Here is a 27,094-nt window from a genome sequence, read left to right as displayed (position 1 = left end):
ACAGTTTTGTTGATTATAAGTATCATTATTTCAGGATGAAATAAGGCACACGTGTGGTGTGACACAACACACCAATGTGTACCAACTGTTGTGGACTTGCCCAAGCACACGACATATCGAGGGGCCTTGCTCAGACAGTCTGTCCTCCGCAGTGAACGGCACGTTGACTTCAGAGTAGAGTCAAGATGGCAGAAATGACAACCATCTTGACATTACAGAGCATTGTGGGACTTTCTGTACAATGCAGAGCTGCATTCGTATTTATAGGTATTCTTGTTCTGTTTTTGTTTCTATGCAGTAACGCAGCCTTCCTCTTAAAAAAAAAAAAAAAAAAAAAAAAAAAAAAAAAAAAAAAAAAAGAAAAGCTGTAGCTCCCGACGGCTCTGTGTCGTGAACATTGCAGCTTTTAAAGCTATTCACAACATTAGCCTCAAATGTGCAGCAAGACATATGAAAAAAATACGAGTATTGTGCGCAGACCTCAGTATTGTGGCGTTAGACATGTCAAGTTGATGCATACTTTTTGAAATGGTATTCGTTGCTGCTCAAAGCAGTCGATTCATTCCAGCAGCAACCGCTTCGATCAGACTGGTGTCACTCACCAAAGGTCGGCTAGATGCTGCACGTGTCCCTCGAGGCACTTCTGTCGTATTTGCCCACTCGTGTTTCTGGAGTACGGTGGTTCGCTGAAAAAAAAAAGGTCGGTGGGAGGAGGGGGAGGGGCGGGAGTGGGTGTAGCGTTGCCATTCTCGGTTTCAGACAACGCTACCAAGATATGTATCAGATGGGTGTGAGGCACAGGTTTGAATGTGTGTTTTTTTTTGTATATTTTCACTTCTGTCTGAATGATACATAAATACTGAATCAACCGGGCAGAAATAGTACGTTGACAACAACTTAAATGAGACAGTTATTTTCAAGTAGTGCTTTTGATACTTTGCACGTTTAGTATACATCCCCCATGCGCTGATCCTCACTGAACTCTCTCTCTCAACCTAGCCCCCCCCCACCGATTTTCATTATATATACATATGAAGAAGTTCTGTCAGAACACAAGGAAAACGCGTGCATAATGTTTTCGAGCCGTCGTCGTAGCGCTGATATACGCGCTAAAATATCTATACGAAAATTAGGCCGCAGTCCGCTTTAATGCACATCTGCGGCAGACAAGATGCCGAAATGGGGATTACACTGTTTAGAATTAGGTACGCGACGACAAAAACAAGCAAACATTGACCATCAAGTAAAGTTCTTGTGGTTCTCTCAAGCCCAATAAAAAAAAAAAAGCAGGAAAAAAGTGCGACGAAAGCAACTCTCAGTGGGCTCTATTGCACATCTGCCACAGACGAGAGGACAAACAGGGGTGGCGCAGCCCGATATTTTTCATTAGGGAGCCTTCATACACACGCACGCTCAAGCGAACAGGGCGTATGCGTGCGTATACAAGTCTGTCCATTTTTTATGTGATATCACTGATGCCAACAAGCAGTCACGGTCTCATATTTGAAATTCGAACGCTTGGAGCAGAAACCGTATGGGTGTACTGCACCGCCGCAATTCTCTAGGGAAAGCATCACGTCCACTCTTGGTTGGTTGAACGCTTCGGTGCCTCCAACCCTACACTTCGGCATTTTGTAATATCCAAAAGATTAACCACAGGCAAAAAAAAAAAAAGAAAGAAATTAGCGTAGCTTGCACTAGTGGCGCAAGGCTAAAGAAACAGCGGAGCTGATCGGCACCTAGCTGGTCCTGGCCTTATGGGTTAACTTTTTCCGGAATTTACTGAATATTGATCGATTATCAATTACCTATTGATTGGCTATCGATTGGCTATCGCAAGGTAGTGGCCACGTATTTGGGCTAGGCTAAGCACTACAAAGTCATCCCCAGCATTTTCCGGATAATTGTTCGATTATCGATTAGCTTTGATTGGCTATGGGTTGGCTATCGCAAGGTGAAGCGAGGCGCAGCTGTGCGCAGTGACGTCATCGCTAGCGTGACAGAGGAGGAGGTAGGCGAAGGGAAGCGCAGCGGTGGGCAGTAACGTCATCGCTAGGCGAGTTTTAGCAAAGGTTACGCGGAGAAACGAAAAGCTCCGCTGTTAAAAAGTAAGCCTCATCCGGCAGCCAACATTTCGGCAGTAGTGCTCGTCTGAGTCAGGCGAGTCCCCTTGTCGGAACATGACTCTGGTATGAGGGCTGCCTTTTTTTGATGCTTTTGACCTTTTATACAAAAACTTAAGTGCTTGCGCAACACTCCTGTCGACTCAGCTGAGAAAAACCTTGAAGGCAAGGACCTTTCAGAACAGCGGTACTCAGTTTAAAAGGGTTTTCTGCGTAGTAAGATTGTTTCACGCATTAAGATTTATTCATGATGTGGTCTATGCTCATATATATCGACACATAGCAATCAGTATTGCAATGTGTCAATATCAGTATTGCTATTGCGTCTGCAGTGTTGCTAAGGCGTCCTGGATGAAAAGGAGGACCACAACTTACACTGCACGTTGCAAGAAAATAAAACAGAACGCCCACAGAAAACGCGCGGCTAAATAATACGAAAAAGTATATCGGCTCGCACACGCACTCGACAACCAGGTATACCGCAATTATGTGCTTCCAGTCGGTTGTCTCGCCGGCATACTCCAAGATTCGTTGCCAGCCACGTACATCGCATGTTTTAAGCGAAGCCGTTCTTGCCTACCCCCGCGGGTTTGAAAGCTGTGGAAGGCATCAGCAACTCCTGCTGCACCAGTAAACGGGTTAACACAATTCCTGTATGCTGACCGGCAATGCAGTGCCAGTAAGCGAACCTCTGTTCTGCGTAAGCAAACAACAAAATCACGACACTAAATCTGTACATGTATTCTAGGCTCATAAGTATCTTTAAAACACACTGTACTCAGAATGGAACAGCAAATTATATTCGATAAATTCTCTCGTTTACTTAATTTTTTTATTTGCCCATTCGGTATGTGCTGTCTGGTCGTATATGCCTACTCCTGACCAATCCTCCAGAATGGGGATATGCCCCTTTGACGAAAGACAGAGTATTTCTGTGTATACAGAAATACATGTGTCGTACTTGTTGGCGCATGCACTTGTCATCATTATTATTCCATAGACAAGCCTCATAGGTCGCCTTTGTCCTCCTGACATCGCCTCGTAGACGTCGCAAACTGTGCATACAAGTTATTAATTAATTGCATTTCGGTGTAGGTCTCAGCGCTGTAGTGAGTAAACCAAAAAAATTTCATGAGGTTGAAGTTCTGAGCTTTGGGGTAAATAAACATAAACATTGCGCGAGGTTGCACGCTGCATAGCAGGAAAGTAGCCACAACTGTATACGCAATTGCCGTTACTCCCAATCCTCCCAATCCTGACATCGCCTCGTAGACGTCGCAAACTGTGCATATAAGTTATTAATTAATTGCATTTCGGTGTAGGTCTCTGCGCTGTAGTGAGTAAACCAAAAAATTTCATGAGGTTGAAGTTCTGAGCTTTGGGGTAAATAACCATAAACATTGGGCGAGGTTGCACGTTGCATAGCAGGAAAGTAGCCACAACTGTATACGCAATTGCCGTTACTCCCAATCCTCCCAATCCTGACATCGCCTCGTAGACGTCGCAAACTGTGCATATAAGCTATTAATTAATTGCATTTCGGTGTAGGTCTCAGCGCTGTAGTGAGTAAACCAAAAAAATTTCATGAGGTTTAAGTTCTGAGCTTTGGGGTGAATAAACATAAACATTGCGCGAGGTTGCACGCTGCATAGCAGGAAAGTAGTAGCCACAACTGTATACGCAATTGCCGTTACTCTCAATCTTCCCAATCCTGACATCGCCTCGTAGACGTCGCAAACTGTGCATACAAGTTACTAATTAATTGCATTTCGGTGTAGGTCTCAGCGCTGTAGTGAGTAAACCAAAAAATTTCATAAGGTTGAAGTTCTGAGCTTTGGGGTAAATAAACATAAACATTGCGCGAGGTTGCACGCTGCATAGCAGGAAAGTAGCCACAACTGTATATGCAATGGCCGTTACTTGTATAGAATTTGATACGCACCAATGATTAAAGCTTTGAATCACATATATTCCAAGATTTACATGAGGTCCGCGTAAATGTTTGTCTTCGAAATAGTTGTGCCTGTGACATGAAACCCTGTGTTAGCTGGTCAGTCACTCGTGTGGCGAATAGCCTCTCCAGTAGAGGTTAGGAGTTGGAACCATCGAAAGACAGCTGTTCGTATGCATATGCAAATAGCTTACTTTCGATGGTTCTAAGACTTTGTGGCTGTCAAAAAATAACATAGATAAGATTTTCAATCAGGTACGAAAAATATCGCGTGATTAAAACTTAGTCAAATTGATATGTGACACACCTACTGCTTTCCTTTCAGATACCTGTATGTTTTCATGCTTAGGTTACTGTTTCACTAGGTGGTTTGGGTGCGTTTGTTCGATACTTTCAGTTATTCATCAACAGCCTATTTTCGTTCACGGCTGAACAAAGGCCTCTCCCAGCTATCTCTAAGTACCCTTGTCTTCAGTAAGCTGACTCCATGGTGCACCTCCAAATTTCCGCCTTTCATCAGAACGCCCATTCGTCTGCTGTCGTCGACTGCGTTTTCATTCCCTTGGCCCGCATTTTTTTACTCTAATAGATGATCGTCTATCCGCTCCATGCATCACAAGACCTGTACAACTTTATTTCTTCCTCCCAATCTTTACTATAACGGCAGCTACACCCGGTGCTCTTTAATCCAAGCTACAGTATTTCTGTTTCTTAACGCCACACCCATCATTTGGTTTTGTTCCATCGCTCGTTGCGCAGTCTCTAGCTCTTTTTTAAAATTTAATAGCACATATAAAAAAGACCGGCACTAATCGACTTCGGCACTCGCTCATATTATTTTGATGGACACCCTGTCAACCTTGTCGCATTCTTTATGTCACGAGAAACATGCTGCACCAGAGAGAACAGGAAGTCAAGTTCGAAACAAAACAGCACAAACGGCCATGTAGATTATTTTACGCCAGGGGAATTTTAGAGCGAATAGGTTCTTAGGTTTCAGGGGTACTTTTCTGAATTTCACCGAACGACGTCCCCGTTCGGTTGAAATGGGGGGATTCCCCTTTCGCTTCCGCATGCATGAAGTTGCGTGGCGCAGATACATTGGATTCTTCTTACTCATCGATGTGCTCTCTTTCTCTAACTGACGCGCGCGGGAGGCCACATGGTTTAATGCCGAGTGGGAGGGAACGATTATGTGATTGTTCGCGTTCAGTTTGCAGGTGTAACGTTCTGCGCAGCGTAGCGTCGGCGGGCTTTTACGGTGCTAGCCCGATGGCGTCTTTCCCACTCTCCTTGGTCGAGGACACGCTTTGGTGTCATTTTTAAGAAGCATTAATTTACTACGGAAAACACCAACGGAGCATTATTTCCTGGCATTAAGGGAACACTACCACTGCTGCACACCATATGCGCGAGATCCCGTGGATTAGCCCCGCGTGAGCGGAAACGATGGTGTCACTTATCGCGTCACTTCCCGCACAGAGTGCTGAAGAAAGCGATCATCGTCTACAGCAAATGAGTGTGGCCAACGCCCATCGACGAAAAGCCTACCAGGAAGACTGGACGAATAGTGCCGATGAGAACTTTCACGTTGACGACCACGTCACCCAAGAAGAATTGGGAGAATGCCTTTGTTTCACGCGCATAGAAAGAATGCCACCGCTATGCTAAAGAATGCACAGAATGCCAAAGAATGCCAGCGCTATGTTGCACAGAGTGTCTAAAAGGACATCGACAGCAAATAAGGGTTCTGGAAGCCCTTCGGTGGCAGGGCGAGGCTATTAAGTTACTTTGAAAATCTTCTCTGATGGCGTTTGTGTGATTTTTAAAGCAAATAACTCATTTGGCTCTTTCGTCGGTTCTCATGGTGGACGGTGGTGGTTGGGCTATCATCGCTGGTACAAAGGCGCCAATGCAAAGGGCGCGTGTTCTCGCGGAACAATGTTCAGAAGCGCTTTCGTCGCTGAACGCCAGCTCTGTGAGGCGAACGCGCCGCCATCCGAGAACTTCGAGGCTTCTGAATGTTTAAACGCTGCGATAGAGCACTCGGGAAAACTTCCCCGTGAAGGACAGCCTTCAAAATAGTTAGTTGTTGGGCTAGTTCGTTCAACATCTTGCAAAGGGGAGCGCAAAAGTGTCGCAAAAAGAAAGAGACCAGAAATAAAGACGCTCAGCGTCTTTCCGGTCTGGTCTCCGTTTTTTCCGCATCACACCTGCACTCCCCTTTGCAAGACAGCCTTCGTCTTTTCCCGCCACTCTCTCCCTGTGGCGACTGCGGTAGAGGCCTCCGGAGGTAGTAGAGGCGTATGGCAGCTGAGTTCCACGTTGGTGTTCGGACCGCTGGATAGAACACACATACGATGAGTCCTCTTATATGTATGCCACATATAATACGACTGCTGATGTGCTCATTAATGGTCCCGTTCTCTACGTAACTACGCAATTAAACAACAATGGCTATCGAAATATTCTTACGGCAACAATTATGCGTCTTGAAGCCCATCATCCATTATCTATGTGAATACCTTTCAGAAGCGTTCGGTTATTACTCTTACATTAACAATCATCTTCGATGGTTTCTGCGCAATTTTTTAGCCGGCAAGGAAACAGGGCCGTTCGTTTTGTGTCTGCCAGTTTTATTCGCACAACTTAGTGTGTCACTTTGCTGAGGCTAAAGGTAATGCAGTATTTTGACGAACGTTGAATATCCGAATGAGACGTATATTTTCCGTTGTTTTCGTATTGCGAGGTTTTTCTTTTTCTTTACTTACCTGTGAAGCTATTACTTAAAAAATGACTAAGCGCCATTGTTAGATAGGCAAGCGTGAGAAAACTTGGATCATTTATTCAATTCATCAAACGCAACATTGTAACGATTTGCGCCAATTTAAAATCAGGTCATCTTTGCTAACTATCACGTTTCAATATAGAGATAGCGCCATGCGATCACGTCGTCTTTAAAAGTGCCGTAGCTCGTGCTTTGTTTGGCATGAGTTAGTGCTGAGAAATTTTATCTTAATTAATACACGAAAGATTAGAGGATTGCGCTCAATCCTCTTCAGCTGTCGCTATAGTTACCAGGACGTTTAGTCAAGCTCCTGTAGACTGCTCTCTCTCCTTCCCGACAGCGCCTGACCAAAAGGACTTGAAACGAAATCAAGTACTGTGTAATTTAATCGCTGATTTCTAGGCGGAGTAATTTGACTTTCGATTTTAATCTTCTCAAGCCCTTGGAAACTTCATTTTTGCACAGCTTCAAGGCCTTGCAGCGAAGCGCGCCTGCTGCTTGAGACCAAAACACGGATGGCCCAGCAAGAGCATCTTCCCCTCCCCCATACACCTTATAACTGACTCACCATGACGTCCACGTCTGCATATTTGATACGGAGACTGAGAAACAGTAATGTAATCCAGGCGATTGCGAAACTAAGTTCTTTCTATACTCGACTTCGCTTTGGTTTAATCCCCTCCATTATAAGGGCAGTATAGTTTGATGTAGTTGGTTGATGAAAGTAGAAAAAAAAACGTGTATAAACGATGTAGTTTGCTTGTAATAGTAGAAAAAATATCACTAGTTGGCTCAGCGGCAATGAAGTTGGGCTGCTGGGCACGAGGCTGAACGATCGATTCTGGCCTCCAGGGCCTCACTCCAATGGCGCGTGTTGCAAAGGTGTTTGCGGATCATATTTTTAAGGCTGGTGAAAAAATCCCGGGTTGTCGAACTGAATCTGGAGCCTTCCACTACAACGTGTCTCATAGCCCTATGGTTGCGTCAGGGCGTTAAGCCCCATAATTCAGTCAAACGATCGTCAGGGTGGCATGAAAACTTCAAACTTCCTGCCCGAGCAAGGAAATTTCATCACGGACGGGCAATATTTCGTAAAAGCACTCATAAGCCTACAGATCGGCCATGATCTTTTTTTAAAACTTGGAATGGGCTGGTGTAAAATGCAGCACTGTCTGCTTTGCTGGCGCTGCGTTTGACCTTCGAAAATAAATACTCGTCACAAAAGCGCTTACAAATGAACGTAATGTGCAGTTTCGGGGCGTAGAAGTGAATATGGAATTTTGGGTCTTGAGTATTCAAAGTTAAGAGACGCAAAACGCCTAAAATGCAAAAAATAATAATAGTGAAAAATAAAATAAAATAAACGCAAGCAGGGATAGGCGAAAAGAAGCACGCAAAACTCAGTGGGACGTCTCCCAGTGTTTCGTCTGTTTTACCGCAGAAGCTGTTGTGGTTCCTATCAAGAAACTGCCGCGCCGTAGCCATGGCAACCCGGAGGGCGGAGGAGGGAGTCGCGGCGCATGCGCACGTGGTTTCCTTTTCGCTAGCTTCCTCCCTTCCCGACCCCCGCCTCAGCTTGCACTAGGCCGCGCAACGCTCAAGACACAGCGAAGCTGGCCGAATGATATCGAGCGGCTAGCCTCCAACGCGTTCGGCGTCGTCAAGCAACAGCGTTCTTGGCACTGTGCCAACCTTGGTTAGCCTGCCTGCGTTTGTGGCATGCCAGGAACGCTGTCGCTCGTAGGCGCCGACGTGTCCAGTACTGGTCACGCGAAATGTCGCTAAAGGGAAGGTACCTCCGAAAATGATCGCTCGAGAATCTATTCATACACGCGAAGTTAAGTTAAACCAAGTTAAGACCTAGCAGCAACCAAGTTAATACCTAGCAGTAGCCGCCAGTAAGACTTGACGATAGACACTTTCGCTGTGCCGAAGCTTTGCACGACCGAGTGCGAACATGCCCATTTTTTATTGCGATAGCAATTATATGGACACTCAAAAGCAGATTTCTGCCGTCGGCGTCGCCGTCGCCGTTGCCGTGAGGTTCCGTATGACGTCAATCGAGATGAAATCGTCGCCGCGCGCCGCCGAACGCTGTATGTGCGAGTGAAAGGGCGCGAGGGACGCGCTCTTTCACGGCGAGTGAACGCACGGCGGAGAACAAACGCGCGTTCTGCGCCGTGCTTCCTTAAGGGCTGCAGAAGTAGGCGTCTCTTTCCTCCTTTACAATCATCATATATGTAGAGCAAACGCGCCTTCTTTCGACGCGCGAGAGGCCGTGGGGGAGGGGGGAGGGGGAGGGAAGGGAGACGACGTTTAGCTGCGGCACCAAATGCCTATTTATATCAGAGGCTCCGGCAACAGTCACCAACGCCGCAGGCATTTTGAGCGAACGCGGGAAAAACGCCGACGGCGTCGACAACAGTTCTGCGCGTTGCCGGTGCTGCTGCATGTCCAAATTTATACAGCTGATAAAGCTAATATCATTACTCCGTATAGCTCTCTACAAATTTGCTATCGCAATTGATGCTTCGCATTTCAGGTGAAACTGCGACAACTTTTTTGTTTACGCCTGCAGCAGAATTGCGTTCCGCAATAACGTAATCATCCAGCATGGCGACGCCGGACATGCTCGCTTCAGGCAAAACGGGCAGCCATTTGTGGCCCATTTTCCCCTCTTCATGGTAGGTCAATAATGTTGTTTACAAGAGTGCAATGTTGGGCTTGTTGGTTGAGCAACCTTCCGAGCAATACAGCGCAGCAGCAAGGCCAATGAAAGACAGTGCCTGTGTCGTTGTTTTTTCTTTGGTCCTGTTGCTATGTTGTACACTTTAGTAACTCTTCACCACACCTCGTCAGCAAAGCTTGGGTGTTATTTTGGTGGTCTTCTTACGATTGGTCCTCTAGACTGAGCTTTTCATGCATTTTTCCCCGGTTTTAGTGTGTATTGCGACTTGGGGTCGAGGAGGAGAGACGGACTCCTGGAGCAGACGAAGAGGAGATGAAAAGCTTTACACAATATGTACAGATATAGCAGGTAATAGCAGGTGATAGCAGGTAATAGCATACAAATAGCAGTAAGAGCGCACCAGACGGATGGGGCAGCTGGTGGCGACTCTCCCTTCACAAAGGGCCGGTTCTGCCTTAAATCCCTTTTATTGCGATAGCAATTATATGGACACTCCAAAGCAGATTTCTGCCGTCGGCGTCGCCGTCGCCGTCACCGTGAGGTTCCGTATGACGTCAATGGAGATGAAATCGTCGCCGCGCGCCACCGAACGCTGTATGTGCGAGTGAAAGGGAGCGAGGGACGCGCGCTTTCACGGGGAGTGAACGCACGGCGGAGAACAAACGCGCGTTCTGTGCCGTGCTCCCTTAAGGGCTGCAGAAGTAGGCGTCTCTTTCCTCCTTTACAATCACCATATATGTAGAGCAAACGCGCCTTCTTCTGACGCACGAAAGGCCGTGGGGGGGGGGGGGGGGGGGGGGGAAGGGAGGCGACGTTTAGCTGCGGCACCAAGTGCCTATTTATATCAAAGGCTCCGGCAACAGTCACCAACGCTGCACGCGTTTTGAGCGAACTCGGGCAAAACGCCGACGGCGTCGACAACAGTTCTGCGTGTTGCCGGCGCTGCTGAATGTCCAAGTTTATACAGCTCATAAAGCTAATATCATTACTCCGTATAGCTCTCTACTAAGTTGCTATCGCAATTGATGCTTCACCTTTCAGGTGAAACTGCGACAACTTTTTTGTATCCTCCTCGGCAGCAACGAGATGGGGCGGGTGCTGACGTCACCCGCGTCGCATTCTTCTTTCGCCGCGGAGAAGGACTGTTCAGCTTGAAGTCACCCGCGTCTAATTCTTGATTCGTCACGGTAATTAGTAGTGGTGCTCAGAAGAATGCAGTGGGGGGCGCACCCGTCACCTCGATGAAGGCACCCGGTGTGGCACAACGCGTGTCTGCTAATGCGGTTTCTCGCTGAGTGCTGTTACAGTACACTGAGATCACCCCGGAGATAGTGTAATGAAAAGTTTGCTGATCCCGCAGATAGTATAATACGCTGTCGCGTGGGTGATGTGGTCGGCGTCTCCGCATCTTGCCGACCAGGACCGTACTTGCTATGTTGCAAAATGTGGTGCAGAATTTGAACAGTTTTACAACATTTTAAAGGGAAGCTTTCTTAGTAAATCTTCCAGGACTTTGTTGACCGTGGCGCAGGGCCAGCGGTGCACGCTTTGCTTTAACTTGCCTTGCTTTGCTTGCTGCTGCTGTCGGCTTCCCAAATAGCTCACGCGGAAAAGATAAAATAATGATGTATGTGCCCTGAGGTGTGATCGAACATCGCTCCCCCAGCACAAGAGTCAGATGCTCTAATCACTTGTCCAGAATTTTAACGGCGGATCTGATTAAGCTTTTGGTTCGACCGTGGAGCGTTAGGAGAAAGCTGCGCCTGGCGATGACGTCACCGCGCGTTGCCTAGCAATGCCTCGCACAGCTGGTGCGAGGCGTTGCTAGGCGATGGACGTGACGTCATCGCTCGGTACTCGGGGTCGACTAAGTCTGGCTAAGAACCAGCCAAGCCAAACCAAGTTAAGCAAATGAAAACAAAGTTAAAGCTATAGATATATTGAAGGGTCACCAGCTTTGCTGTATGCCCAGTCTTCGCACCCCTTAATGTGTAGCTGCCCATAATTTTTTCTTTAATACATTGGGGCACAACTTTGATCACAATCACACAGACTTCCTTCAGACGATCGGCCCGTATACGTTCAATCGTGTAGAAATTGCGTACGTGGCAGTTTCCATTCGGCCACAGACGCTGGAATAAAACGGCAAATAGTTAACTTCACCGGTGTCCTTCCCGCGTATTTATCTATGCGTAAAATTATTCTCACCATTCGTCCCACCAGAAACACCCATTTGTCCTTGTGAGCTCACTGCATTGACGTCTCACAATGTGCATTCTGATGAACTGCTGTTTGCACTTTGGCATAGCTTGTGAGCTCATGGTTATACATAAAGTTTGCATTAGATTACACGTTGCATAGGATGGTAATAAAGATGATTGCACGCCTTAGAATCAGTTTTATTGCATTAATTAAGCGCTTCACAAAATCTTTACTTCACGTACATTCTAACATATGCGTTAAATCTGCGTAGCTTCTCTTCCATCTCTCCTTTTTACCGCTTGGCTAGACCGTCCAAATGTCACGTGTACATCTCTCTGGGACACTTGGCAACGTCGCGTCGGAGAAGACTGCACGTCTTCCATGCCGCTCATTGTACACCAACGATACAAACACGAGGATATGCGAGCGTGATGGACGATGCGAGCCAAGGCGTCCATGATGCCGCCTCGTGCCTCTCGTAACAGCGACTGCCTTGCTGCAGAGTCTGTGCGTGGCCCCCACTCGTTCACCCTTGCACCCTCGGCAAGCACTTCTGCAGATCACAGACATCGCGCAGTGTAGCGCAGTCTCCCGTAGCCTTCGGTGTTTTCCCGCGTGTCCCATCCATTATCGCTGGCTCGCAAGAACTATATGGCGCCCTCGATCCGGGATATGAAGCACGCGCGGCGCTCGCGAGCATTGATTCCTATTCGGCCGTCTGTCGCGGTCTGTTTTTGCCATCCGTCTGTTATGACAGCATGACACAAAAACCAAGTTTACCGTAGTTAGATTATTGGGCTTGCATAGATGGAATACTAGAACAAGAACACAAGTGGCGCATCTAAGCGGAGAAGGTGCTGCAGTAATTGTGAGATGATACTCCTAACCACTCGTCATACGATGAGACGTCCTATCAAAAGAGATGTAACGCTGCTTTCTATATTTATTCTTACTTTTACTCGTAGTCATGCCGCCGTTGTAGTCTGCTGCCGGAAATTATGGCTTATGCTTACAACACTTAACATATGTACAATCAATATTTATGAAATTGAAACATTTGTTGTAGTGTTGAGAACCACTTGCGTCATTTGCGGAAACAGAAAAAAAAAAGCCGCCCTATTTCTAGCTCCAAAGAATCAAACGAGACACTTGTTGGTCGTGCTGGCTGTTTCCTGCCATGGATGCCTAGAATAGATCTTCTCAGGCTTTAAAGGGCGCGATGTCTATTGCGTGAACAACCGCCAATTACGCATACCTGACTTCACTGTCAATCGAGATCTAGATGCAGAACTAGATCTTACTCTAGGCTTCTGCGGTCTACAGTATGAAATAAAATCACTTAAGGACAACTCATTTGCTGCTCTGCTACTGTCACACTACAGGAACACGTTAAAAAGAATGCATCTGTTATGAACACTTCGCAGGACATTTATTGTGGCAGCTGCGATAATAATTGTTAAAGGTGTTAACACGTGTCCAACGTGTTAACACCTTGACGTTCGTTCACTGATTTCAACTTATTGTGTTTTCTTCCCTTTACATGTACCAGAATAGTGGGGACAGTGGGACACGCTTGTAGCACATGACTGATCGAGTACACTTGAATGTAGATCAAGAGAAGCAAGAAAATCATATAGGGCCAGCTGAATTACCGTTATATACTTGTAGTGAAGTACATGGGGATATTTCACATGTGTTGTTAACTTGTCTGTTTTATGACCAGTGGAGGCAAGAACTGTGTGCCAAGTTTATAACAGTGGGGAGTCCAGCGCTCTTTTTATAGGGCAATATTCTTGAACCGTGATCTTGTCCAGACCTTGCAAAGAGGACATTATATGGAGTGTGCGGATGTTTTTCTGCTTCGTGCAACTGTGCTTGAATGGGCTGGCAGTGTACATCAGTTTGACTTATATTAAAACTTTTTTAACTTTGTACTGAAAGTGGTTGAACTTATAAAGCTTACCCACTTTTTTCAACTTTACACTTAAGTGTTGAAGTAAACTCATGTGCCAGTTTCTTTTATTTTTTTCCGCAGAAGCCGGCATCTTTTTAAAATAATTCTATTGCGATATCAATTACATGGACACTCAAAGAGGATTTATGGCATTGGCGTCGCCGTCGCCGTGAGGTTCCGCATGACGTTAACGGCGATGAAATCGTCGCCGCGCGCCGGACGCTGTATGTGCGAGTGAAAGGGTACGAGGGACGCGCGCTTTCACGGGGAGCGAATGCACGGCGGAGAACAAACGCGCGTTCGGCGCCGTGCACCTTGAAGGGCTTCAGAATTAAGCGTCTCTTTCCTCCTTTATAATCACCATATATTTAGAGCAAACGCGACTTCTTCCGTCACGCGAAAGGCCGTGGGGGGACGGGAGAGAGGGAGGGAGGGGAGGCGACGTTTAGCTGCGGCACCAAATGCGTATTTATATAACAACGTTGCCAGGCGAGAAAGTGGTAAAGACTTCCAACGCTGCTCGACTAGTTTCCCGTTCTGATCTCGTCGAAAACCTCCGAGCCGTCCCCAGAGGTCCTGGCAACAGTCACCAACGCCGCGCGCGTTCGGTGCGAACGTGGGCAAAACGGCGACGGCGTCGACAACTGTTCTGCGCGTTGCTGGTGCTGCTGCATGTCCAAGTTTATACAGCTGATAAAACTGCTATCCTTACTCCGTATAGCTCTCTGCTAAGTTGCTATCGCAATTGATGCTTCGCCTTTCGGGTGAAACTGCGACATTTTTTATCGCTCATAACGCCATAGCCCGTATATAACTGAAATAGAGCAGCAAAAAGCAGGTAGATTCAACCTCTTCACCTGCTCTTCCAGCTAAGATATATCTATCTATAAAAAACGAATCAAGAACGTCACGTTTTAAAAATTCAGTTTAGAGATTTCTTGCTCGGCGTGCTAAATGAAGCTCACAACCTTGGCAACGACGTGTTCGATGTGGTTTCATGCGACGACCTTGGAAATGGCGTTGCGCCAGCGGTAGCACGCTCGGCTTCCACACAGTGTGCCAAGGTCAAATATTTAGGGGCATAAGATTTCATCATCATCAGCCGATATTTTATGTCCACTGCAGGACGAAGGCCTCTCCCTGCGACGGAGTCATGAGGGAGGTAGTGGCCGAATACTGCACCAGGGAGGCCAATTCCTGTTCTGGTGAGGGAGTGACTTTGATGAAGCTTAGTGGGCCTTCCTAGTTTGGTTGCACCTGAACTAGTATAGCCCCACTAGCTTTCGGCAATATATTTTTCTTGCCGGTGTCAGGCACCGCTCCATGCCTGAAAATGTGGTGGACTGGAGTAAGATTCGAACTTACGACCTTGAGATTTGAGGCCGGGTATTCTACCTCTGCTCCGCGCCACCACCATAGGGGCTTAAGATTTATTTTCAGCCTAATGCTTATAAATCAGTTGCTTTTATACCAATGTATGCCTTATTTCGAGCAAGAAACAATTCATGGGACCGCAGAGGTCAGAAAGCATCGTCGGTAGCGCCCACGTGATACTCTTTGAAACATAAGCGAGGAGAGATAAGATTCTGCCTGTGCCCCTTACAGGAAAGAGATGCTCTTGTTGCGTGACGAAAGGAAACCTTACCCTGCGTGTAAGTGATTGCGCTCTTCTAAATAACGTACTCTGCTGCTGCAGTATGAAGCTCTGACTCGGCAATACACGCTTGCGCAGCAGTTTCAGCGGCCAGTGATGACAGCGAATTGTATATCACGTGACACAAAGCTTAAAGTCCACATATTTGGTTTATTTCACTCTGGAAATTATAACCTAAAGACTGCTTCATTCCGTCTTCAATTGTGGACAGTAAGAGCAGTCACACCTGAGATAAATTGAAAAAAAAAATAAACATATTGTTTGGAGTTGAGAAATAGGCGTCAGCCTTATCCACCTATCCTAAATATTTACCTCGAAAGGCAGAACCAAAGTTTTGTAGATACGCTACACTTGTCTCAGTGCATTTGAAAGTGTGATCAAGACTCTTGTCTTGTTTCTTTCCCTTTCTTTCACTCCTCCATCCCCCTCATCCAGTGTAGATCAATAAATTGAACTAAGTCTAGTTAACCTCTCTGCCTTTCCTTTCTCCCTTCGCTCTCTCTAGTTGGTTCACCGAAACGAGAAATGGAGGAAACAAGTATGAAGTGCCTGGCGACAAAAAACTCTGATAACTATACAAGATAGTAACGGCGATATTTAGTTTTAATCAAAACAGTGACTGAATTCTGTGCTGCTGGTAAACGATTTTCGCGAAAATAACATTTTCTTGCATCTCGCTGTATGTATTTGTCATTCTACATGGCCACGCACCTATATATACTCGTTAACGCGCAGGAAATTCTTGCTGTAGTCCCTGGAGATGGCACCTGATTTACTGCCCGTGATATATTGCCTTGTGGTATGGGCTTCAAAGCCATAAACAATGCTCGATGCGTGGTTCACGCAGGAAATTCCTTCCACGTGTGATGTCTTTTCAGCTTAAAGTCCATTATTCCGCCTCTAAACGCCGCTGCTTGACTCCTACGGTACGAGCAGCAAGAATTTCCCAAGCGTGACGATCCGTTAAGTGCCTGGTTTCGAAAGTGTAGAGGCTGTGACGGTGAGCTGAAAGTATGTAAGTGCCCGAAACGGCACTAGCGATGGCGTCCCGGCCATTTACGTGTCAGCTTCTCCTCCATCCATTATATAACATTCACTTTAGACGCAGACATCAGTTGGGCGTCTGCAGTATAAATTTTTTAGTAGGTGCACTGATATAGAAGGAGAGATGCATATCACTTCAGGCCATGCGCCTAGGCAGATATTGCAGTCTAATATTTCAGTGCGTTAGAATTCTTAGGGCACTTCGCGCACTTTACGGGGTTATCTATCCATATTGTTTTGTGTCTATTCACGTATGTTTGTATATAAACGTTTTCCTGTCTGCCTGGGCCACGGGGTAGACCATGGTCGAATGGGTAGCGCACCGGGCTGCTGTGCTGAGGGAACAAGCTTCGAAACCAATCATCGGATCAACTTGGGTCATTGAGTAGGTGGAATTGTGTACATACGTGCCACACTTCAACGAGCGTCTTTCACGCCAACATGGGTCGCTGTATAGACCAGATTTTTTATAGCCTCGTAGCGCGAGTGTAAGCCGCGCCAATATTCTCGACAACAGGTTCTGGCTTCTGGTGAGGGCTGCGGGAGACGGGAGAAAGTGGCTGCACTGATGGTTCGCGTTCGCATGTTGTGTTTTTAGACGTGATCTTGACGCATCTGCTGAGGTGTTTGCTTTAGACGTGTGCTTAGCCCATTTGCTGAGCGGAATGTACAAAGACCCAGTGGCACTGCGCCGTCGTTTGCTGCACCAACAACCAGCGAACGAGGAAGCTGCTCATTCAAGAGCCCTGCGTAGACACAAAACGGTTGTTTGTGTGGAGTGCATTCGCTGTGCACACAAGGTTCCTGCGGGGCGCCTGAGAAGCGGCACTACAGGACGGTGGCTTTGAATAGAAAAGTATTCGTGCGAAGCAAGCTTGCTCGGGTGGGTATTAGTTTTGTTGCCATGAACTACGCGATAGTTTGCGTCTTGCCTTCCCGCGCTGCGGGCCTGGGACAACTGCAAAACAGTGCCTTTTACGACCTTTCGGTGTCAAGCCGTTGATCCAAATAAAGGTAGGCAGCATATCAGTATCTATTAACAGAAAGAGTCCGGGTGCGTGTGTCGACTTCGTAGCTTGCGAAGTGATTGTTCTCTTTACGGCAAATAAACAAAACTGCACGGAACTTGACGTTTTAAGCATGAAATGCCTTTCGCTCCCGTTTTCGGCGACCTTCAAGTGACCTTGAGTCAAAAGTCAGAGCCTTTATCCGGGCACTCAGAACGAGAACATGCCGGCAAGTTGCGAGAACAAAATGAGCTCTTCCGGGCAACCAGTCGAAACTGGAGGAAATGCGGTCTCTGGCTCCAACCATTTGTACAGGGCTGCATTACATACGCTAGTTACTGTCCAAACGTGTAACAGATATACGGAGTAATGATATTAGCTTTATCAGCTGTATAAACTTGGACATGCAGCAGCACCGGCAACGCGCCGAACTGTTGTCGACGCCGTCGGCATTTTGCCCGCGTTCGCTCAAAATGCGTGCGGCGTTGGTGACTGTTGCCGGAGCCTCTGATATAAATAGGCACTTGGTGCCGCAGCTAAACGTCGCCTCCCTTCCCTCCCCCTTCCCCCCCTCCCCCACGGCCTCTCGCGCATCGGAAGAAGGCGCGTTTGCTCTACATATATGGTGATTGTAAAGGAGGAAAGAGACGCCTACTTCTGCAGCCCTTAAGGAAGCAGGAAAGAGACGCCTACTTCTGCAGCCCTTAAGGAAGCACGGCGCAGAACGCGCGTTTGTTCTCCGCCGTGCGTTCACTCCCCGTGAAAGAGCGCGTCCCTCGCGCCCTTTCACTCGCACATACAGCGTTCGGCGGCGCGCGGCCACGATTTCATCTCCATTGACGTCATACGGAACCTCACGGCGACGGCGACGGCGACGGCGACGGCGACGCCGACGGCGACGGCGACGCCGACGGCAGAAATCTGAAATATTGCTTTCGAGTTCTTCCTAATGTTTCTTCACAATATCACTCAAGCTGTAACTGCTAGTATGCTGGACTTTTGGCATTTCCAATAGCGACGTTCAAGAGGCAGATACAGGGGACCTAAGCCCGCACGTTTGGAGCTGACAACTTCGATGCGACAAGAAGAAAAATTAGCGACGGACGGTGAGCGCGTTGGACTGTTGCTAGAAGAAACACGGTTGAAGGCGGTGGCACCACGGGCAGGCAAAAGACGCCGTATGGTAGCCATTTCATGCTCACATCTACTCTCGATTACGAGAGAGCCAGCAATTTCTTGTGTCCTGCTTGTTACTGCACATGAATGAGACGCATTCGAGTACCCGTGACCACGAAGAGTGACAGCAGCATATAGCTAGCGTGCACAGAAACAGGGCTGCGCACATATCAATGGCTTACTTCATTTTAGCAGCGGAGCCAAGGTACCCGTGACCACGAAGAGTGACAGCAGCATATAGCTAGCGTGCACAGAAACAGGGCTGCGCACATATCAATGGCTTACTTCATTTTAGCAGCGGAGCCAAGGTTCATCTTAAATAGATTGCGAAGCTTCGAAAAAAAAGCGTGTCAAAACCTATCGCCATTGGTATCAGTTAGTGGCGCACGATTGAAGCACGAATAGGTGAGGAGGGGGGGGGACACACTGAAACTAGGAAACCTATGTGAACGAAAAATGTTCAAAAATTTTTAATCAGAATACTGTCAAACCAGTAAATATACCGTTTCATATATTTTTGATGTACTAAACCAACAAATGTTGTTTTGTTTCTATTTCACAATTCGTGGAATTCAAGCTGCCGAACAGGGGAACGCCGCAAGGCTCCGTCGTGTCGCCCCTCCTATTCAACGTGGCACTCCTCAAGCTCCCCCGGCTTCTCGAAAACATCCCAGGCCTGCGTCACGCCTTCTACGCGGACGACATCATGCTCTGGACGCGAGGAACGAGCACCGGAGAGCAAGAACGTTGCCTTCAAGAAGCGGTTGATGTTATCTAGCACTACCTTGATAGCTGCGGCCTCCACTGCGCACCTGAGAAATCGGAGCTACTCGTACTGAAGGCACGCACGAGGGGTAGACCTCCCACCTCCGAAGCTCCAGACCCATGCGTCACGCTCAACGGGATCCAAATACCGAAGGTCGCCTCGCTTCGAGTACTCGGCTTGCACCTGCACCGAGATGGATCAGGAGTCGCCACGCTCTCACGGCTCCAACGCACAATCTCCCAACTCACACACCTCGTAAGGAGAGTAGCCAATCGACGCAGTGGCCTCAAGGAGCAAGACACCCTGAGAGTCGTTCAAGCTCTACTGACCAGCAGAATAACGTACGCAACCCCGTACCTGGCTCTCAAGAATTGCGAAGTCGACAAGCTCAATGTCATCATCCGCAAAGCTACGAATCTCGCCATGGGTCTACCACCTGTGGCATCTACCACCCGACTTCTCAAAATGGGTGCTCATAACACCTGGCAAGAGCTGGTGGAAGCCCAGAAAACCAACCAACTCGAGAGGCTGAAGCTCTCGCCGACGGGCAGATCGGTCCTTGCGCGCCTCGGCTACGGAGAACGCTACATCTCCGACGCGGACCGCAAGGTCAAGATACCGCCATGCTTAAGAGAATCCCTGAGCATCTAAAACTACCGCGCAACATGCATCCCGAGCATCATCGGGGACGCTGGCTCGCTCGAGTCGACGCCATCCGAAGACGCCACAAGCACGATCCAGATGCTCGCTACGTAGATGCGTCCAAATACCCCGGAAAAACTGCTTACGCCCTGAGTGTGGTTGACTCGAGAAGCAATGAACTGGCATCCGCCACAGTCAGGGTGCGGAACTCGGAGACAGCGGAAGAAGCGGCGATCGCCCTTGCCACCACCACGAGCACGAACGCGGTCGCAGTCTTCACGGACTCCCAATCCGCAGTACGCAATTACACGAGAGGCCGAATATCGGTGGAAGCAGTCAAAATTTTGCAGAAAAGAAGCACTCCGCTCCCTTACACCTGCGTCACGTGGGTACCAGGGCACGACGGGCTCGAGGGAAACGAAGCGGCACACGCCGCGGCCCGCGATCACGTCAACCGAGCCTCTCTCGCCGCCTCGCGAGACCCCCGACCGCCTGGTGACGCAGCGGAAACGGAGACAATACCCCCCACGTATAACACCATCCTCTAATACTACCGACTGGGACGCAGGGTGTACCCGCCACCTCATCCAAAACTGACGAAAGAGGAAAGCACTGCATTCCGAAGACTGCAGAGCAATACGTACACCCATGGGATCCTCATGCATCGCATCCACCCGACACTATACACCTACAACTGCCCGATCTGCGCCGTGCCAGACACTCTAGCTCATTTGCTACTCGAGTGCCCGTGGCGCCCCGAAGACGCCGTTACCAAACATACAACGTCCGAAGACGTGAACCTCCTCGCCGAGACGTGGGAGGCCAAGATCTCCATCCCGGCCCTGGACGAACAACGACGTCTTGTCGCCAGAGCCCGGGATGCTATCGCGGCCAGAGGATTCCTGGAATGAGGGACCCTCCCACCTAGAGTGATCCACAGCTCAAACGCTCGGGAACACCGTCTCGAAAATTAAAGTTTATTTCATCATCATCATCACAATTCGTTCTTGATGACCCCTACCAACCAGTGATTCTGGCGCAAGACTTGGCGCTTCGAATATCGATTGTTTTCAGCAAACGTTCTAGTGTGTGCCTTGTTTTTCTACAGGACATTCTCTTTTGCTGAGCTATCGCCATCGCGGAGTGACATCAGAGCACCTCGGCTGTAATTCACCACCACCACCTTGCAACACTATCACCCTATCACCACCTTGCAACACTACCTTCAGACAGGCGCCAAGCATCGTTCTCTAAAACTATCATCAAGTACAACGACAAACTTCCCTCGGGCTTCACCGCTGCATCTAAACCATCGATGCCCCCTTGGTGTCTTATTAGCCCCACAGTACATCTCAGTGTACCAGGAATCAAGAAAAAATCTGAGCTATTGTCACCTGTGCTGAAACAACTGTCTCTGCTTCTTCTACACGAGAGGTATGCGGACAGTGTACATATTTATACTGATGGTTACACAAACCTCCAATGTTCGTCCGGTGCTGTGGTTGTCCCAGCAAGAGCTACTACCATCAGCTTCAGGACTGACCACCCAACGACATCGACATCTGCGGAACTAGCTGCTCTTCGCGCTGCACTTTGTTTCGTCAATCGGGAACCACCTCGACAATGGTCAATATTCAGTGACTCTAAGGCAGCCCTACAATCTGTGCTATCAGCTCTGCGTCGCGGGCCATACGAACAGCTCGTATTCGATATTAGGCACCTACTCCATACATCACATGCGAAAGGACACCACGTGGCATTTCAGTGGCTTCCAAGTCACTGCGGTGTCATAGGGCACGAAGACGCCGATAATGCCGCTCGAGCAGCTCTTGACGACACACAGGAAGAGGCCATACCACTCTCACGGTCCGACGCTGCCAGCAGACTTCGAGTGCTTGCCCAGGAGATCACGCTCTCTCTATGGTGCACACCCAGCGGCCAGACCAACCGGAGAAATCGTCACTACCACCTGCCCTCTTTGATGCATCTCTGTATGCCATCTGGACTCCGCCGAAGAGAGGCCACTATGCTTTATCTCCTATGGCTAGGGGTGGCATTCACTAAATCTTATTCATTTCTGATTGGAATGGCCGACAACGCTCTTTGCGATGCCTGTCTTTGCGAGGAGACACTGGAACACATTCTATGCGACTGTCCTGAATATAATGTTCAGAGACAGTCCCTGGCGTCCGTTCTAGCGCACCTTGACAACAGACCAATGTCAGCTGAAGTGATTTTCACATGTCGTCGACAGAAGACATCGCAGCTGAAGGCGACGAAGGGACTACTTCGGTTTTTAAAAGCAACGGGCTTGGACAAGCGGCTGTGACAGTGATGTCAGGTACCACGCAAGAGTGACGGACTGTGACTGACGATGTGTGTGCTGTGCTGTGTGCTCTCTCTCTCTCTCTCCTCCCCATCTTTCATTCCCCCTCATCCCGCTCCCATGTGTAGGGTAGCAAACCGGTTGTGCTGAACTGGTTAACCTCCCTGCCTTTCCTTCTCCACTTTTTTTCCTTCCTTCCTTCGGCTGTAATTCCTCCGTGTATATATGCCATTACGTTTCTTATTGTTCTTTTTTTGTGATGTAGGACTGCAGAATTGTAAAATAAAATAAAATAAAAAAAACAATCAAAAGCAATAGCTACTGCTATAAACCTCCATTTCAGTTCGTTGTACGAAGTTATTGCAACGTTATTTCATAGTGCAGAGAAAATAAGGCGAAGCCATTCGTAGCAGCGGTTCGATAAAAAAAGCCGACAAAACGCCACGTACTGCTTCTTCAACCCACCCAAAGCACATCCAAGGCTGCTTGCCTGCACTGGGAACCACGAGCTCCGTTCGATGCCTTGGCAGTTACATCGCAAAATCGTTTGTGCACTTGGTGTCCTACAAGTTTTTGCATAAAATTACCAAGAATATATCGATGACTCGCGGCGGGAAAAAATGCAACTGACTCCATTTGCGCTGAAATACGAGTAATAATAAAATACCAAAGTTTTACAGAGCTTAAGAAATGCAGTGGATTCAAAATGTATTTCTTCTTTATTTTGCGCAAATTATTATTAAAAAATTCTCTCGGAGGAAAAGGGCAACATCACCATCTTTATGGTGCGCAGTAGCTTGAGAAATATAAAAACTACTGCCTCCACTTATTGAGAGCCAATAAAATGCAGTATGTCCATTGTCATCCTTTCCTTTTGTATGCGTTGTTTAGAAAGATTCTCAAAAGAAAGAAAGCATAGCAGTTTTGTTCATTTATCCGAATTTTTCCAAAGTGCTTGGTTTTTTAGAACTAGCACAAAGAAGACAAACGCTCTGAAACCGGAGCCATCTTTTACCTTTTATTTATCTGTTCTTCAAGTAAATTATCGAGCGTTCTTTAGAACGTTGCCCTGCGTAAAGCGCCGAGGCAATAAAATGCAGCATACAGCTCAACTAGAAGAGAATGGGCAATTAAGCGAATGACTATCGTTAGCCTAATTGCTCTGATGACATGCGCTACTCCATAAGAGAAAATAAATATTAATCTTCTGAGGCGATGGCGCAAAGTGCGTTAAGTGAAAGACTGTATGAACTCCCTCATTATTGAAGGTAAAATATGCACTTCGCCTGCTTTTGCAATGCAAAAGTCATACTGTGCACTGTCACATTTGTCGGAGACATGAAATTGCTACACAGTCCTCACGTTAGCCAAAGGCGTCCCAATAATCGCATTTTATGTGGCCGACTTTTAGACACATTACGCAACGCGCAGGTTTTCATTATGCGGTCGCTTTTGGTGGGTTTCGATCTTAAATAGAACAACGCGTTATAAGTTATAACGTAACGTTTCATTTTGTAGCGTGAGCTACACTGACCGAGGTTGAGCAGTTTCGCGTGGCTCCTGGAGAGCCGTGCTGTGCATGCGCGAGGAGCAGCTGACGTCACACGGCGCACAGCTGGCGGGCCGGGCGTTTGCCCGGCGCTTGCGCTGGGCTGTTTGCCAGTGTGGTATAGCCATGGAGAAGGAGACCGAAATTGCTGCTCAGTGGCGCAGAAGAGCGGAGAAGCTTAACTCATCGGATCGCGAAGTAGCCTCGGCCGGGGTCCGGCCTTCATCAAGAGTGCGATTGCAAGCTTGCAATCGCACTCTTGATGAAGGCCGGACCCCGGCCGAAACGTCGAAATTCAAATGTTATTGCTTTTGTACGTACGCCTGCACTTCCTTTAACTTATATATATATATATATACTTAGTGACGTCACCACGCTTTCATATATAACAGGGAGACCCGTCTAGCAACACATTCAGTTCATTCTAAGACAGCCATGAGTAGACCAGAGAAATTAAAGACACCAGAAGGACAGCGTCCATACAATACTCGACCATCTGTGGTGGTTGACACAACTTCGCTCGACATTCACGTTCGCAGGGCGGGATGGCGGCCAATTTTTAACAGCGAAGCTGTTCTAGCTAACCGTAAAATGTGGCGCCTGCTGTCGTAAAACCTCGCCGAGCTACGACGTCACTGCGTTGCCTAGCAACCACCTCGTGGAGCGGCGTGTGCCTCGCCTCCTCTCCGTGCCGTGCACATGTTGGCTTGACATGGGACGTTAAGGAGAGGGAAGGAGAGCATGCGCGCGGCGCGCGCAATGCTCGGGAGAGGGAAAGAGAAAATGAGAGCGAGATAGAGAAATTGTAGCAGCACCAACGAGTCAACGCACAGAGCTGCTGCCGACGCCACGCGCTTTCCTTGCCGAGCATGCGCCGAAGTAGCGATGACGTCACCTCGCGTTGCTTAGTAACTGCCGGCCTAGGTGCGCGCTCGCTTCGCCTGACACAGACACGGCTCCTGCCTGCCTGCGTTTGTGGCCTTCCAGGAACGCTGTCGCTCATAGGCGTCGACGCGTCCAACGCTAGTCAGGTGAAATGTCGCGAAAGGGAAGGTTCCTCCGAAAATGATCGCTCGAAAATACCATCCCCTACATGCGTAGTTAAGTTAAACCAAGTTAAGACCTAGCAGCAATCAAGTTAATACCTAGCAGTAGCAGCCAGTAAGACTTGAGTATTGACACACTTTCGCTGTGTCTAAGCTTTGCACGACGGAGTGCAAACTTGCCCACTTTTCTTAAGATCTACAGATGTACTCTCCGTGGCCGAAAATAAAGAAGAACGAGTTCTCCTAATTTTTTCTACATAGAACTGTGTTTGGAAATCGCAGGATTGACCTCCTTGTCATTCATTTCTACCTTTACAGCGGAGGTTTTATCGGGGCTAGAAGCGCTCAAAAATTTTATGTACCAGTTGTCATGGCTTTCTGAAGAAACCAAAACACTATTAAGGAAGTTTATATTTTAACAAAAAGTGGAAAATGTTGTGAATAATACACAGGTAAAACTTAAGCATGTATGGTAATTAGAGGTTAAATTAAAGTAGCTATATCTTCGTTTTCGGCTCGTTTAGAGACATTATGTGACACGCATGCAAAGATTCGCCGCTTCTCTGATAGCATCCAATGTGGCATATATTTCATATTTAAAGTAAATGGGACCATTTTAAGGGTCATGCGTTCCGGAATTTGAATATTGGTAATTTAATTATGTGCTTCGAAAATAATTACTGAATACTCGTTCTACCCCAATTTCGATGCGTAACAGGAGGCGTGGATAGTTGGTGTTCCCTGTCTACTTGATCAACTATGCCAAACATGTCGTTTATATTTAGCTGAAGTAAGAAGCATGTTATGAGTGATGAACGAAAAATGTTTATTCGGTGTAGCTTAATTAGAGTCTTTGTAGAAAATTACTTATTCAGGCGTTCCAGAAATCCAGAGTGCCACACTGCCATTATTCGCAATGTTTGCTAGAGTTCCAATAAAACTGTACAAGATGCCGAGCTCAAATTCGATGAAATTGGGTAACTTTAAGTGCAATGTGTTGCAAAACTTCCACTTTGCTGGCTTAATTAGAAGCGTTTCAGATAACTACTGAACCCACCACCTTTTCCCACCTGTTTCAAGCGTTATATGCGGTTTGTAATTGCTTCTAACGGTGTCCTCGGTGAACTAAACAAGACACTTTGTTAGCACTTGGCGAAAATGAAGAGAACGTTATGTGTAACGTGTCGGCAAAGTTCAAAATTGATGGGATCATTAATGCCTTTACAATAAATTACGTGCTCATGTGCTCCGGAACGCTATGAATGTGTTTTACGAGTAGCGCAGAATTGAACCTACTGCCCTGACATAACTGCAAAGGCTACCAATTTTTATTTGAGCGAAAGGGGGGGGGGGGCGGACGCTATGCGCGTGTAGTAATGTGTGTATATCAAATATAGCATGTCTAAAAATTCTTTATCAAATGCTTAAAAGTGCTATGCAGTTATCTTACGCTGTTTCCCAGTGTCTCGATGGAACTCCATGCTACACAGCGTTTTTATTTGACGAAAATAGACAAACGTTATGGTGATGTGTAGACTAAGTTCAAAGTATGTGAGTCAGTTGCTCTTGCACCTAATTACGCACTCAAATACTCCGGAGCGTTATCAGAGAGTTTTAAGAGCGGCGCAAAATTTAGCCCACTGCCAGCCACCAAAATCAACCAGTCAAATGCAACCAAAATCAAACTTCGCAATGGTGAAACAATCCTACATTAATTTGCGAAGTTGGGTGCCTGGGTGCCTGTGCATCAAATACAAAGTTTGCTCAAAACTCCTCTAGCGAAGACTTGAAGGCGTCATACGGTTATATTACGATATGTGTTTCTCAGTGTCTCAAGGGATCTCTACGTTAAACCAAGTTTCTGTTAGGTGAAAATAAGGAGTAATATTATGGGTTATGTTTACGGCAAACTTCAAAGTGTTTAGATTGATTGCAGCGCTTGCAATAAATTTGGATTCAAGCACTCCGGAGCGTTATAAGAGTTCTATGAGTGGCCCAAAATATAGCCAACTACCAGGGCATAACTAACCAAGATAAATTTTACGAGAAAATGTGGGAATGAACTCTGGCAAATCTGTGTCCGATCTTCAATTGGTGTGGATCAATAAAACTTGCACAAAAATGTTAAATAAGTGTTTGATAGCGTCATGCGGCCATTATCATATATGTTTCCCAAC

At 47.3% G+C, this 27,094-nt stretch overlaps 1 protein-coding gene across 1 annotated transcript in view; it reads right to left on the bottom strand.

Moving 5' to 3' along the window:
• The window catches only part of LOC119455210 (uncharacterized), a 251,918-nt gene that overhangs the window by 66,905 nt on the left and 157,919 nt on the right, over positions 1 to 27,094 (bottom strand). The window contains exon 2 of the mRNA XM_049669766.1: positions 603 to 686. Within this exon, the coding sequence (XP_049525723.1) occupies positions 603 to 686 (84 nt within the window). The remainder of the gene's footprint in view (positions 1 to 602; positions 687 to 27,094) is intronic.

Source organism: Dermacentor silvarum, chromosome 6, assembly GCF_013339745.2.
Source record: "Dermacentor silvarum isolate Dsil-2018 chromosome 6, BIME_Dsil_1.4, whole genome shotgun sequence".
In the NCBI taxonomy this organism is placed as follows: Eukaryota; Metazoa; Arthropoda; class Arachnida; order Ixodida; family Ixodidae; genus Dermacentor; species Dermacentor silvarum.
Note: the sequence above shows the minus strand (reverse complement) of the source record. Positions and strands in the feature narration are given on the sequence as shown.